Consider the following 14,271-nt stretch of genomic DNA (forward strand, 5'->3'; position numbering starts at 1 on the left):
GTTTTGAAATGGTTTGGCACTATTATCAATCAAATGATGCATGTGTATAACCCTTTTCAATTTTGCACCATGGGGGGGGGCATACATGTTTTACAAACATTTCTTGTTTTTATCTAGTTGCTACAAGTAATTATTAAGAGTTTAGATATATGCTTTTCAAGTTTTGACCAAAGACTGATTTTGCATTGTTAATCGTTTCTTTGATCACTACTGCTGTACTGAATGTATGGTTTGAGTGTATTTTGCAGTGTAAGCATTAATTGCAATAATTATCTGTAGACGCATAGAACACTTTCATGTATTACTGATTATCTAATTTGTATAAGTTAAATTATGGTCTATGTTATATTGATAATTATCCCATCGCAGTTCATTGAGAGATGCAGTAACTGGACCGTCCGTGTGTGGGCGAGTATAACACTGAGCATGTAGACACTCTACAGGCCACAGTTTTTGCTCGATTGATTTGGTACAGTGTACTTCACAGGGGTAGCTTTATTATCAAGAGAGGAAGAATGCTATTGAATTTGGACCCAAAGTTAAGGTCATTACAGGATTTCATAGAAAAAGACAATCTGCAGGCCACATTTTTAGCTCACCTTAGCTGAAAGCTTAAGTGAGCTTTTCTGATCACCTGTTGTCCATCATCTGTCTATCTGATGTCTGTAAACTTTTCACATTTTTGACTTCTTTTCCAAAACCACTGGGCTAATTTCAACCAATCTTGGTACAAATCATCCTTGGGTAAAGTGCTTTCATGTTTGTTCAAATGAATGGCCATGCCCCCTTCGAAGGGGAGATAATAACAAAAATGCACAAATAGGGGTGGGGTCATTTAAAAATCTTCTTAAGAACCACTGGGCTGGAAGAGCTGAAATTTACATGAAAGCTTCCTGACAGTGCATTTGTTAAAGCCATGACCCCTGGGAGTAAGTTGGGGTCACAATAGGGGATCAAAGTTTAACGTGAATATATAGGGAAAATCTTTAAAAATCTTCTTCTCAAGAACCACTGGGCCATAAAAGTACAAATATATATAAAAGCCTCCTGACATAGTGTAGATTCAAGTTTGTTAACATCATGGCCCTCTAGGGTAAGGTGAGGCCACAATAGGGGGTCAAAGTTTTACATACAAATATATAGGGGAAAAAAATCTTTAAAAATCTTCTTCTCAGGAACCACTGTCAGAGCCAGAAAAGGTTACATTTACATGAAAGCTTCCTGACATAGAGCAGATTCAAGTTTGTAAATATCATGTCGTCCCCCCCCCCTCCTCCATGTTGGGGCCACAATAGGGATCAAAGTTTTACATGCGAATATATTATTTGAGAAAATCTTTAAATATGGGGCAAGGTGACTTGGGTGAGCGATGTGGCCCATGGGCCTCTTGTTGTTTGATATATTTGATACAGAATATACTTCACAAGTAGCTTTGTTATCAACAGAGGAAAAATCCTAATGATTTTGGAATCAAAAGGTCAAAGTTCAAGGTCACTATGGGACTTCATAGAAAAAACTTGAAGACACTCATTGCCAGGGGATAGGCCCCGCCTTGCATAGCTCTTGTATACTATTAATCATACAAGCATATTAAGCATTTCCATGTTCTATTGATCATCATTATGTGTAGAAGCATAAACATTTTTACATTTTATTCATCGTCTAATTTATTCAGGTAATCCAGAGGAGTATAAAACGTTTTTAGAGTCCAGGCCAGCGATCATGGAAGAAAAGGCCATTGACCTTGTTTGTGAGATGTGCCTTAAATACAAGTATGATAACGATTTTAGCATATTGCATCAGCTAAGATTTTATCTTAAGTAACTGTACAGGGAGGTGATTGTTCACTCGTTTGTTTGGAATCTGCTATTCATGTCTTTGCTTACCATGATTAAGTACTCAGTTCTGATCAAAATTCACATTTTCAATCAGAATGTACAAACTTCAGCCAGACATGTCTGGCAAAAACAGTCTTAGATAAAGGGGATTTAAGTATAAAGGGCTAAATACACTTCCAAGGAAAGATATGTAAAAATAGGCTGATGTCATTTAGAATCTTCATACCACTACATCAGGATTGACAAAAACATTTGTAACACTGTAGCTTTAATAATAATAAATAATAATAATACCATATTTATATAGCACCCTTTTCATACACTATGTATGCTCAAAGGTGCTTTACAATGCATATATACCTTACAAGGGAATGTTATACACATAATACATAGAAAATAAATAAAACATTAAAAGCTGTACCTATCCTCATTGTACATATAAAACATGAAAACACAAGATATCATAAATATGCTAGATAAGAATAAACATCAGTTTCAGGGCGTATTAAAATAATAATGAAATACACACACGCACACACACCATATAATGTCTCAGGTATAATACATTAAAACATACAATTCCCTTTTTTTATGTTTTTTTTTATGTTTTTGAATATGTTTCTTTCAAATCAAAAGGAATGACGGAAGTTTTACATAGGAAATATATTCAAATCAGTAGTTCTTTAAAATTATGTTCCTCTCAAAAACAAGAATTAAAATCTACTAAAACTTGCAAGCTTACATGTACATGTGTAGACTAATTGAAGTTTCAAGTTTGTGAAAATGAAGGAACATGATTGAAGATGGGACAGTGTTTGTTAAAGTTTTTTGTCCCTGTGAGAATTTTTCATTCATATTGAAACTTTGATGGGGATATACAAAATTGTACTTAGGAATGTATGGGAGAAAATCTTTCAACAACAAGATGGTATGGGAGTGCAAAATGTATGTCAAGAAAAGGTTTTAGAATCTTTCCATAAACAACAAAGGTACAAAATTATTTTCGTAGATCTATGGGTGGTAAGTTTTCGTAGATCTATGGGTGGTAAGTTTTCGTAGATCTATGGGTGGTAAGTTTTCGTAGATCTGTGGGTGGTAAGTTTTCGTAGATCTGTGAGTGGTAAGTTTTCGTAGATCTATGGGTGGTAAGTTTTCAATATGACATGCAAGCATCTTGAGATTTGTTTTGCACAAATGCCCCAATAACAGTTTTTAGCGCAGTTTGTATTCCAAAGCTTGCAAGCAAGAGGAGGGTGTAAAGCAAGGTGACAACGCCCTCAGTGTTTTTTTTTTAATAGACATGTGACATAACATCTTACCCTTTAAATTAAATGCATTCGGACCCCTTGAGCACCTGTAGATCTAAGTGGGGTGATTTTTTTGTCTTGTACATGTACTACACAGAACTTACACAGGATATCTATTTTTACAGAGTAAAATGTCACATTGTCCATCTGTCTGCTGCTACAGCATTGCCCACCATTGTAGCTGCTAAGGAGAAGGGAGCCCCGCTGACTGTGGAGACTTGTCACCATTACCTGTCACTGAACGCAGAGACCGTACCCAATGGCAACACTCTGTACAAATGTTGTCCACCAATCAGGGAAAAGAAAAACCAGGTAGGAGTTGTATGTGCACTAGACTTAGCAGTGGTGCCTTAAGCATAGCTGTAAGTGTAGTAATTAATGTGATCAATGCCAAATTATGAATATATTAAAATATTCAATCAATATAGCACAATTAATCACGCTTTTACCCACAACTTAGAGTTTGCTCTAAATTTTGGACATGCTAATTTAAAATATGAATTCAATGTGACATTTTCGGTGCACAGGTTCCCATGTGTAGTATTTTATAGTTTTATGAAGTGCAATTATCTCAAGAGCAAGAAGGATTGATATAGGGTTCACGGTGGGTGTGACCGGTTGACAGGGGATGCTTACTCCTCCTTGGCACCTGATTCCACCTCTGGTATATCCAGGGGTCCATGTTTGCCCAACTCTCTTTTTTGTATAGCTTATAGGAGTTATGAGATTGATTGCTGTTCATTATCTTCACCTGTCATTGATATACAAAATTTATTTTTTAATTGTTTTGTAATGGGCCAAGGATAGGGCTACAGGTACACTGTGGTGTAAAGTCTCGTAGAAATATGTAGATAAAAATCTTTAGAATATTTTCTGAAGAACAACATTGCCATTTTAGTTCACCTGAGCTTATCTTAATATAATTTGTTGACTGTCGTTGTTTAGGCTCATGTTTGACTTCTCCAGAACCGCTGGGCCATTTTCATTTAAACTTGGGAAGAACAAGGCTTCCTTTGGTAAAAACAGATTCATGTTTGTCAGTCAAGGGGAGGTAATTAAGAAAATGGGAAAATAGGGTGGGGATGTTTTTAAAAAATCATCTTTTCAAGAACCATTTTAACAGAAGAGCCAAAAATTTTTCCAAACCATGACCCCTGAGAGTCAAGATTGGGTCATAATACACGTATCAACACTTCGCGAAAGTTACGTCCCTTGTCCGCCATCTCCCGGATAAAAATCGTATTTCCCTACGTTGGCCTTTGTAATTTTCCTATCTGTAGCTTTGACATCTGTTATTTTTCCATCAATTGCAGTCAACTACAATATGCCCCAGATTGGGGCAACCCATTCACTTGTATGAAAACTTGGTAATTGGCTAAAATTCAAAGTAATAACATCTTACATTTGGTAAGGTAAAGAAAGAAAACTTGGTTTTTCACCGATTGACCTTTGGCTGACCCCGCAAAGGGACGTAACTCGTGGCGAAGTGTTGATAGGTGTATTGGAGTATGAAGTTTTACATTTTGATATATAGGGAAAGAAGAAGTTTTTAAAAATCTTCTGATGAACCACAAGGCTACAAATTGTCTAAGTACAAGGTAATATTTAAGCATCTTCATGTGGTGTATATTTAAGTTTATATCACTGTGACAGAGGCAAGAGTACGTTATGGTTTGGGTTTTTGTTGTGTTGTATAGGATTATATGGGAAGAATATTCTCAAAAGTCATAAATTATTAAATATTGGAAGGATCTTCATGTGACATTCAGGTTTTTGTTTAAACTGTGATGACCCCTTTGCCAGGGTAGGGCCATGATAGGGGTGTGAATTCTCATAGAAATATTATAAGAAAATGTTTTAGAACTGTCTCCATTCACAAGGCTTAGTTTGTCATACTGATGTGCAGGAATTCTCATGAAGTGTAAGGTAAATTTGGTAAACCACAGGCTACAATAGGGATTTAGAATTTAGATTGTAAAGTACCAGTTCAATGTATAATGTGTGATATCAGGCCAAATTTTCTGTGTATCTTTCCTAAGTACTGAACAGAATGTTGGCATCGGTTGTATGACTTCTATGTAAATGCCTCCTATCTTCACAGATTTTTTTCTTATTCAAATTCAACAACTATTGCAGACATGTAATTTGAGTAAGATGTGACCAAAGAGTCTGTTTGAGATATCATAATTAGTAAAAACATGAAATTGTCTGCATTTCCCATTCATCAGTGCTAAAAATAGCTTTGTTCCTTGTTTGCAGGATCTGTTGTGGGACGGTCTGAAGAAAGGTCATATTGACATGGTGGTATCGGACCACTCCCCCTGTACCCCGGACCTCAAACTTCTGGACAAGGGCGACTTCATAGCAGCCTGGGGAGGGGTTGCATCTGTACAGTTTGGTGGGTATTTATCCTGACTGATGGTAAACCCATTTGGTTCAGATCAAAATGTTTATGCAGCTGGGAATGTGTTCATGTATCCATTTCTGCTTACTGTAAAGGGTTTTACTTTCGCTTGGCTCAAAATTTGCGATTTTTATTGTTTAGTATTTCACGATGGTTTAAATTTCGTGGATAAACCCTTTTGAATACTTCCTGTTTACCCCCAAATACTTTAAACAGCACTTTGCAATGGTTTTATTTTCATTAACGTTAATATAATCGCAAATGTAGTGAAAATAAAACCCAAGCAAATATCCCCCTCCTTAAAGTATTCACAGGTAGTGTAGTGGTTAACACTCTCACTTCTCACCGATGGACTGGAGTTTGATCCTTAGGATCGGCAGTGGTTGTATGTGAAAGGAAATTATGGTCACCCATACAAACAAGTGGGTTTCAGCTGGTCTGGTTTCTTCCCACATCAATAACCCCTTCATGTGAATATCCAAGCTGAAAAGAAGCATTGATATAAGTTGTAGAACTGATTTGTTAATCCTCATGAAATAGATACAGTCTACTCCTCTTATATTGAAGTCTCTTATAATCTAAACAGTGTTTTCCTATGTATAACATAAAAAGGATTAGGCAGCAGGAAACGCCTATATAAGCCTGCTCCTGAAGTCACTTGTATTGAACTATCTGTTATATTAAAGTTAAAATATATCCCCATGAGTAACATTTCCATGGTTCAACATTGGTTTTATTGAGCTTCAGATATATAATGAACAATTCTGGTCAGTCCCCGGACATATATCTGAAGTAAACTGTATATCATCAATATCATCATTCTTCATCTAAACAACATCAATAACATCAGACTCTTCATCTAAACAACATCAATAACATCTGACTCTTCATCTAACACAACATCATTAACATCTGACTTTTCATCTAAAACAACATCAATGATATCAGACTTTTCATCTAAAACATCATCATTAACATCAGACTCTTCATCTAAACAACATCAATAACATCTGACTCTTCATCGATAACATCATCAATAACATCTGACTCTTCATCTATAACATCAATGACATCAGACTTTTCATCTAAAACATCAATAACATCAGACTCTTCATCTAAAACAACATCAATAACATCAAACTTTTCATCTAAAACATCATCAGGTACAGGGTGGATATTTTAGAATTTAGGCCTCCTTAACTCATTCATAAAAAAAATTTGAATTTTACTTTTTTAACTAGTTCTCTTATGGGTGAAAGTCTTTTTTCTTTACTAAACCAAACATGACTTTTACCAGTACAATGGACATACTATATTTATGGCTTTTAACGGTACAATGGACATGCTATATTTATGTCTTTTACCGGTACAATGGACATACTATATTTATGTCTTTTAACGGTACAATGGACATGCTATATTAATTTTATGTCTTTTAACAGTACAATGGACATACTAGTATATTTATATCTTTTACCGGTACAATGGACATGATATATTTATGTCTTTTACCGGTACAATGGACATGATATATTTATGTCTTTTACTGGTACAATGGACATACTATATTTATGTCTTTTAATGGTACAATGGACATACTATATTTATGTCTTTTAACGGCACAATGGACATACTATATTTATGGCTTTTAACGGTACAATGGACATGCTATATTTTGAATTTATTGACCCACCCCATTACTTGTCAGGTTTTCGGCCAACACACAGGTCGACCACCAATTACAAATAGTGTAGCCCCACATGCAGCATTTTTAAAAAGATTTATGGTTCATTGGTCTGAGGTGTACAGAGAATAATGGTTCATTGGGCTGAAATGTACAGAGATTAATGGTTCATTGGGCTGAGATGTACAGAGATTAATGGTTTATTGAGCTGGGTTGTACAGAGATTAATGGTTCATTGGGCTGAGGTGTACAGAGATTAATGGTTCATTGGGCTGAGATGTACAGAGATTAATGGTTCATTGGGCTGAGATGTACAGAGATTAATGGTTCATTGGGCTGAGATGTACAGAGATTAATGGTTCATTGGGCTGAGATGTACAGATTAATGGTTCATTGGACTGAGATGTACAGAGATTAATGGTTCATTGGGCTGAGATGTACAGAGATTAATGGTTCATTGGGCTGAGGTGTACATAGATTAATGGTTCATTGGACTGAGGTGTACAAAGATTAATGGTTCATTGGGCTGAGGTGTACAGATTAATGGTTCATTGGGCTGAGATGTACAGAGATTAATGGTTCATTGGGCTGAGATGTATAGAGATTAATGGTTCATTGGGCTGAGGTGTACAAAGATTAATGGTTCATTGGGCTGAGGTGTACAGAGATTAATGGTTCATTGGGCTGAGGTGTACAGATTAATGGTTCATTGGGCTGAGGTGTACAGAGTGGAGAAACAAGTATTATAACTTTAGGCATTACCTGTATGATTTATTATGAGTTTATATTGCTCTGTGAAGTCTATAACATACCTTAGTCTAGTGTGTTTTCTTCCATGTATTTCTGTAGGTCTCTCTCTCTTCTGGACAAACTGTCGAAACTATGGGATGAACCTGTTTGATATGGTAAAACTGATGTGTGAAAATACCTCCAAGTTAGCCAGTCTCAGTACTAGAAAAGGTGCCATCAAGCCTGGCTATGATGCGGACTTTGTTATCTGGGACCCAGATGTTCCTTTCAAGGTATTCACTTATTGCTGTTACATGTATGCAATGTGACTGAAACATACCACCGTTGGACATACTACAAGTGTATCAAAACTTATAACCATCACTACTTTCTTGCTAGTGCACTTAAATTAACACTGTTAAAGACTCATTACAGCTGTTGGACACTTACTGAAGACACCATTAGTTTTTTTTGCTCACCTGAGCTGAAGGCTCAAGCAAGCTATCTGATTGAAATTTGTCCATTGTCCATCGTCGTCGTAAACTTTTCACATTTTTATCTTCTTCTCCAGAACCAATGGGCCAATTTCAACCAAACTTGGCACAAAGCATCTATGGGTGAAGGGGATTTAAGTGTGTTCAAACAAAGGGCCACGCCCTTCTGCGAGAGGAAATAATAACAAAATAGTGAAAATAAACTGATGACTTTTAAAAATCTTCTCTAGAGCCACTGTCAATGAGCCAATTTCAACCAAACTTAGTTTGTAAAAACTGTAATCCCCGGGGGTAAGTTGGGGCCACAATAGGGGTAAAAAAATTTACATGTGAATATTTTGGTAAAATCTTTGAAAATCTTCTCTAGAACCACTGGGCCAAAAAAGTTTACATTTACACAAAAGCTTCCTGACATAGTACAGATTCAAGATTGATAAAATCATGGTCCCCAGGGATAGGATGGGGCCACAATAGGTGATCAAAATTTTAAATGCAAATATATAGGGAAAATCTTTAATAATTTCCTTCTCAAGAACCACTAGGCCAGAAAAGTTTACATTTACATTAAAGCTTTTTGACATAGTACAGATTCAAGTTTGTAAAAATCATGCCCCCCCCCCCCCCCCCCCCACCCACCCACGGGGTAGATTGGGGCCATAATAGGGAACTCAATGTATGCTTATTGGATCGGCACAAAAATTATCAAAGTATTGAAAATTAAATTTATTGATAAATAACCATGTCATAGAATGTGTTCAGGAGTCAAAATTACTTGGTATTATTATTGATGAAACTTTGTCCTGGAAAAGTCATATAGAATCACTTATGAACAAGATTTCCAAGAGAATTGGCATTTTAAGAAGAATAAGATATTTTATGTCAAACAATGCGCTGCTGAAGATTTTTAATACTATGATTTTTCCACATTTTACATATTGTTGTACTATATGGAGCAATCCAAGAATGAAAATGAAAATGTGAATAAGCTTTTTATATTGCAAAAACGAGCTGTAAGGGTAATTCTTAACATCAGAAATTTTGAAAAACCATCTAATGTCATGTTTACAGAACTTAACTGGTTACCTCTATCAGATTACTTTGTCTATAGAAAAGTCATTCTAGTGTATAAAGTTTTACATGGTTCAATGCCAGATTATTTAATTGTTTTTAAATACATGTACGTATCAGAAGTCAGTCAGAGGCAAACTAGAAATTCTAATTCAAATATATTGTATATACCCAGGGCAAAAACAGAATATTATAGAAGATTTTTCAGCATTTCAGGGAGCACAGTGTGGAATGCCTTGAGTCTAAATATAAGAAACTCAACAAGTGTTGTGTGTTTTAAGAGAAATTATCTTAGAGATTACCACCATACTTTTTAAGCTTCATTTTGTTCCTATTTATCTTACATTCATAATTATTTCTTAAGTTTATATGTATTCTACTTCTTTTAATCTGCGTTTATTTTACTAATATCTGTCTGTATGTATGTTATATGCAGGACCATATTGAAAACTAGCATTATCACTAAATATGTAATCTTGGATAAATAAAGGCTTTATTATTATTATTATTATTATTATAGGGATCAAAGTTTTACATGCGAATATGTAGGGAAAGTCTTTGAATATGGGCCAAGGTGACTCAGGTGACCAATATGGCCCATGGGCCTCTTGTATTTCTACACTTTTTTGTGCAAGCTCCGTTACTTTCAACCAAATTTTCAATTTCTTCATAACCAGGTCACAGAAGATAGAATTTACTACAAAAACAAGGTCTCTCCATATATGGGCAGAACACTTCAAGGGCGTGTGTACCAGACTGTTGTCCGTGGCAACACAGTTTACACAGATGAAGCAGGGTTGGCAAGCTTTCCTCTGGGTGGTTTTCTTCTGAATGAAAAGGATGAAAAGTCTAAGCTCTAGTCGTGTTTTTATTAGGGACATGCTATATCATTACTTAATTGAGCTGTAAGTGTAAGTGAAATTTTAATTTTTTTCATGTTGCAAGTTATGCAATTTTTTTTATCTGAGTCTGAATGCAGAGAAGAAATGTAAATTGCCAGATAGAAAATAGTTACAAAATATCCCATCTCAGGGAAAATAGGTAAAGTTTACTCACATTACAGTTCAATAGAAACCAATACATACATAGTCAGTAATTTTTTCGATGATAATGTATATACATGTATATATATATATATATATATATATATATATATTAAAAGAAATAGAATAAACAGTACACAAAGTTAAAAAGTTAAATTTTTAACTTTGTGTACTGTTTATTCTATTTCTTTTAATATTTTATACCGGACACTGTGATTTTTTTTAAAAACACAATTTGGATATATATATATATATATATATATTTGTGTGCATATACATATTTATCCATGCTATATTTTCTATAATTGTCCTGATGCAGTTTTCTATGCAGGACCGTGATGTAAACTAGCTTTGTACTAATTGTGCCATCTTGGGTAAATAAAGGTTATTATTATCATTCAGCAGAAATTACAAATTTTCCATCCATTTTAGCTCACCAAAGGTCCATGTTTTCATCTTTTTCTCCTGAACCACAGCGTTATTTTCAATCAAACTTGGCACAAATCATCCTTGGGTGAAGGGGATTAAAATTTGTTCAAATGAAGGATCATGCCCCGTTTGAAGAGGAGATAATTAAGAAAAGGCAAAAATAGGGAGGAGTCTTTAAAATATCTTCTCAAGAACCACTGGGCCAGAAATGCTGAGATTTTCATGAAAGATTCCATTTTCATGTATACCATATTAAGTGGATTTTTTGATGAGACACAAATTTAGTGACTATTCCATAAGTTATGGGTACATGTATATATATTTAGCTAGAGGTAATTTTAGTGGCTTTATTATTTTAGACAAGGTAACTATTACCTCTGATATGAAATAAATTGTTAGCGATATTCAATTTTAGCGATCTCATCACTCTCGCTAATAATGCCAAAATTAAATCCTTGATAAAAATTCTGCTCTTCAAGTTTGTTCAAATCAAGGCCCCCAAGGGGTAGAGTAGGGCCACAATAGAGGATCAAATTTTTAGGGAAACATGTCTTCTTAACATCAGAAGGGCCATGATTAGTCATATTGATATGCAAGCATCTTCTGGTAGTTGAAATTTCAGTTTATTATTAAAATCTGGGGTCTGATCGGGCCACAATAAAAGATGAAAATGGTGAGTGATAGGGATCTGATATTTCATATGTGCATTCCTTGTGGCAAGACCTTTCTCTTGGTACCAAAGGTTTTAAATTTTGACCTTATAGTTTACTGAACTGTTTGAGGTAGGACTTTCTAGGTATCATAGTTATGTTGTGACCCTTTGGGTCTAGATTGGGACCACAATCATTCTGATTAGATTATATAATTTCAAGTATGTTTTTTTTACAATAATCTAATTAAAAAAAAAAAAGGAGGTACAAAAGCAAAGATTCTTTCAAAATGGTGACTAAATGGGGTTTTATTGAATTAGGCCATGCCTATTTAATTGTAAAATCTAGGTGTGAGTTTTAAACATTTATAAATCACTTTCCCTGTGAATTACTCTAGACTGTATGTGTACGAGCAGGTAGCTGTGCCTTAAATGAGTGTGAATCTAATGACTGACAAGGATGGCAATGACATAGCGTGTTTAACATACATGTAGTACATTTACTTTTTTAATAATCTGTCAGACAAATCATGCATATTTTTGATTTGTATGTCAAAGAAAGTTTGTGTATTTTCTCATTATTTGTATCTCACCAGTGGATTAATTGTGAATTAAGAAGGCAGAGGCTTAAAGGGACTGATTCACGATTTTCCCCAAAATTTTCTTTTTCACTTTTAATGATCAAAATGTATTGTTTAATGTGTTTAAAAGAGTTCACATAAAAATTAAGGTTATACATTATCACAGAAGCTCATTTTAGAGAGTTTATTATTTGTTTTGTAAACAGAGATTGCAGTTTCATATTGTTTAAGAAATTTTCAAAAGAAATGGATATCGATCTGAATTTATTATATCTTTCACATTTCAAGCATTTTTGGGGTAAATGTGTCATTTAAAAGTTAAAATTTGTGACTATGCAAAATTAAGATGCTTTATATTACAAAATCAATATTTCACCTGTTTGTTTGTATACATAAAAAGACTTGAGTCTTTGTTTACATAACACATATTTAAGGCTAAAATATTGCTTTTATTCTTGCATTCAGAAGGTCAAAATTTTGGCTGTCTATATTAAATGAGTTATATTTTTAATGTATACCATCCGAAATGAAAAATATTTTATCAAAAATCGTGAACCAGTTCCTTTAATACAATTTTGAGTTTTGAAATTTCCTGGATATCTATTTCAATTTTGTACTTGAATGAACATACTAATGGGAACAGCATTTTCAATATTATTTATTGAATACTTTTAAAATACTGTGAATGTTTTTTAAAGAAATATTTTCTTATAATGCTTGTATACTTTCATGCTGATTAATTTCTTATTTGAGCTGAATTTATAATCTATTTGCTCTACTGTATTCTCATTCATGTTTACTTGAGGATTTTCTGTTCATTGAAAACAATAGAATGTGCCTTTCCCAGACCTTCCAGCTTCATTCTTAAGTGCTTACATATGATCTGTGATAAAAATATTCATACCTCAAATGAATGGCCAAAATATATACTGTATAAGTATATACTAGTCTTTTACAGAGGAGTTATATTAATATTGCATTCCAAAAATAGAATATGATCATATGCTTTTCTTAGTGGTGATCAAGGTATGTGTATTCACATGATCTGAAGTTTTATCAATTAAATTGAAATAAAAATATGGGGGGGGGGGGGGGGAATTGTCCACTATCTTCTATTAAAGTAGACGAGTATAGAAGATGGTGGATATATAGAATATCACACTCTAATGTTGATCTCGGACCTGGGATTGGCCCCGAGAGTTGATCTCGGCCCGAGCCCGTAGGGCGAGGGCCGAGATCACTCGAGGGGCAATCCCAGGTCCGAGATCAACATTAGAGTGTGATATTGTTTATATCATATACCTAAAACACAACAAGTTGATAAACATTTTTTTAAAAATTGGGGGGGGGGGGGGGGGGGGAGGTATTGACCCAAACATAAATACATGGTATACTATACAACGATATTTGACTATTTTATCCTTCAGTGAGTTTACTTTAATGGTTATGTTTCCAGTACTATTGGCATTGTGAAACATGCTAAGTGAATTATTTTTATTTCTTTTTTCGGATTTACCAAACTCGCCCGTTTTCATTATTTTATATAATTTGTAAGAGTTGTAGAACTTTGTATACGTGGCGTCATCGTATGAACGGAAATGTTTACAGATCTGATGCTGCTATTTATTTGCTTAGGGAATGTTACCTTATACTGAAGTAAGTTTTTTTTTTTTTTTTTTTACCGTTTCCCATCTGTTTAGCATCTATAAGTCGTTGAAAAACGTCGGAAGATATTGGTTCTGCTTTTCTCGTTTTATTGCCAAGTCCTCGGGATTTTAGATTTCAGAAATCGTTTTAAAGCAGTTTTCTACATCAAAATTACCATAAATTAACATTTTGATCTCCATTAGGACCGGAAATTTCTAAATTTCTAAAAATGCTTTAGTATCACCCTCCATAATCCTCCTACTGTTTTCTGTCGCCTAGAACGTTGATTGTTTTTAAATGAAGTTAAACGTGTTTTGTTCTAAATAAACAATTGTTACTTGGGTTACCCCCCTTTGCTTAGATACTCGCTACAATTTAGCGCTGTTTTTGAAAACGTT

At 34.4% G+C, this 14,271-nt stretch overlaps 1 protein-coding gene across 1 annotated transcript in view; it reads left to right on the plus strand.

The window, feature by feature from the left end:
• LOC125678767 (allantoinase, mitochondrial-like) overlaps nucleotides 1-10,659 on the plus strand; it is a 21,632-nt gene extending 10,973 nt beyond the window's left edge. The window contains exons 7-11 of the mRNA XM_048917459.2: nucleotides 1,676-1,772; nucleotides 3,271-3,457; nucleotides 5,405-5,543; nucleotides 8,083-8,255; nucleotides 10,202-10,659. Of these exons, the coding sequence (XP_048773416.2) occupies nucleotides 1,676-1,772; nucleotides 3,271-3,457; nucleotides 5,405-5,543; nucleotides 8,083-8,255; nucleotides 10,202-10,384 (779 nt within the window). The 3' untranslated portion in view covers nucleotides 10,385-10,659. The remainder of the gene's footprint in view (nucleotides 1-1,675; nucleotides 1,773-3,270; nucleotides 3,458-5,404; nucleotides 5,544-8,082; nucleotides 8,256-10,201) is intronic.
• Nucleotides 10,660-14,271: the final 3,612 nt, after the last annotated feature.

Source organism: Ostrea edulis, chromosome 1 (genome assembly GCF_947568905.1).
Source record: "Ostrea edulis chromosome 1, xbOstEdul1.1, whole genome shotgun sequence".
Classification (NCBI taxonomy): Eukaryota; Metazoa; Mollusca; class Bivalvia; order Ostreida; family Ostreidae; genus Ostrea; species Ostrea edulis.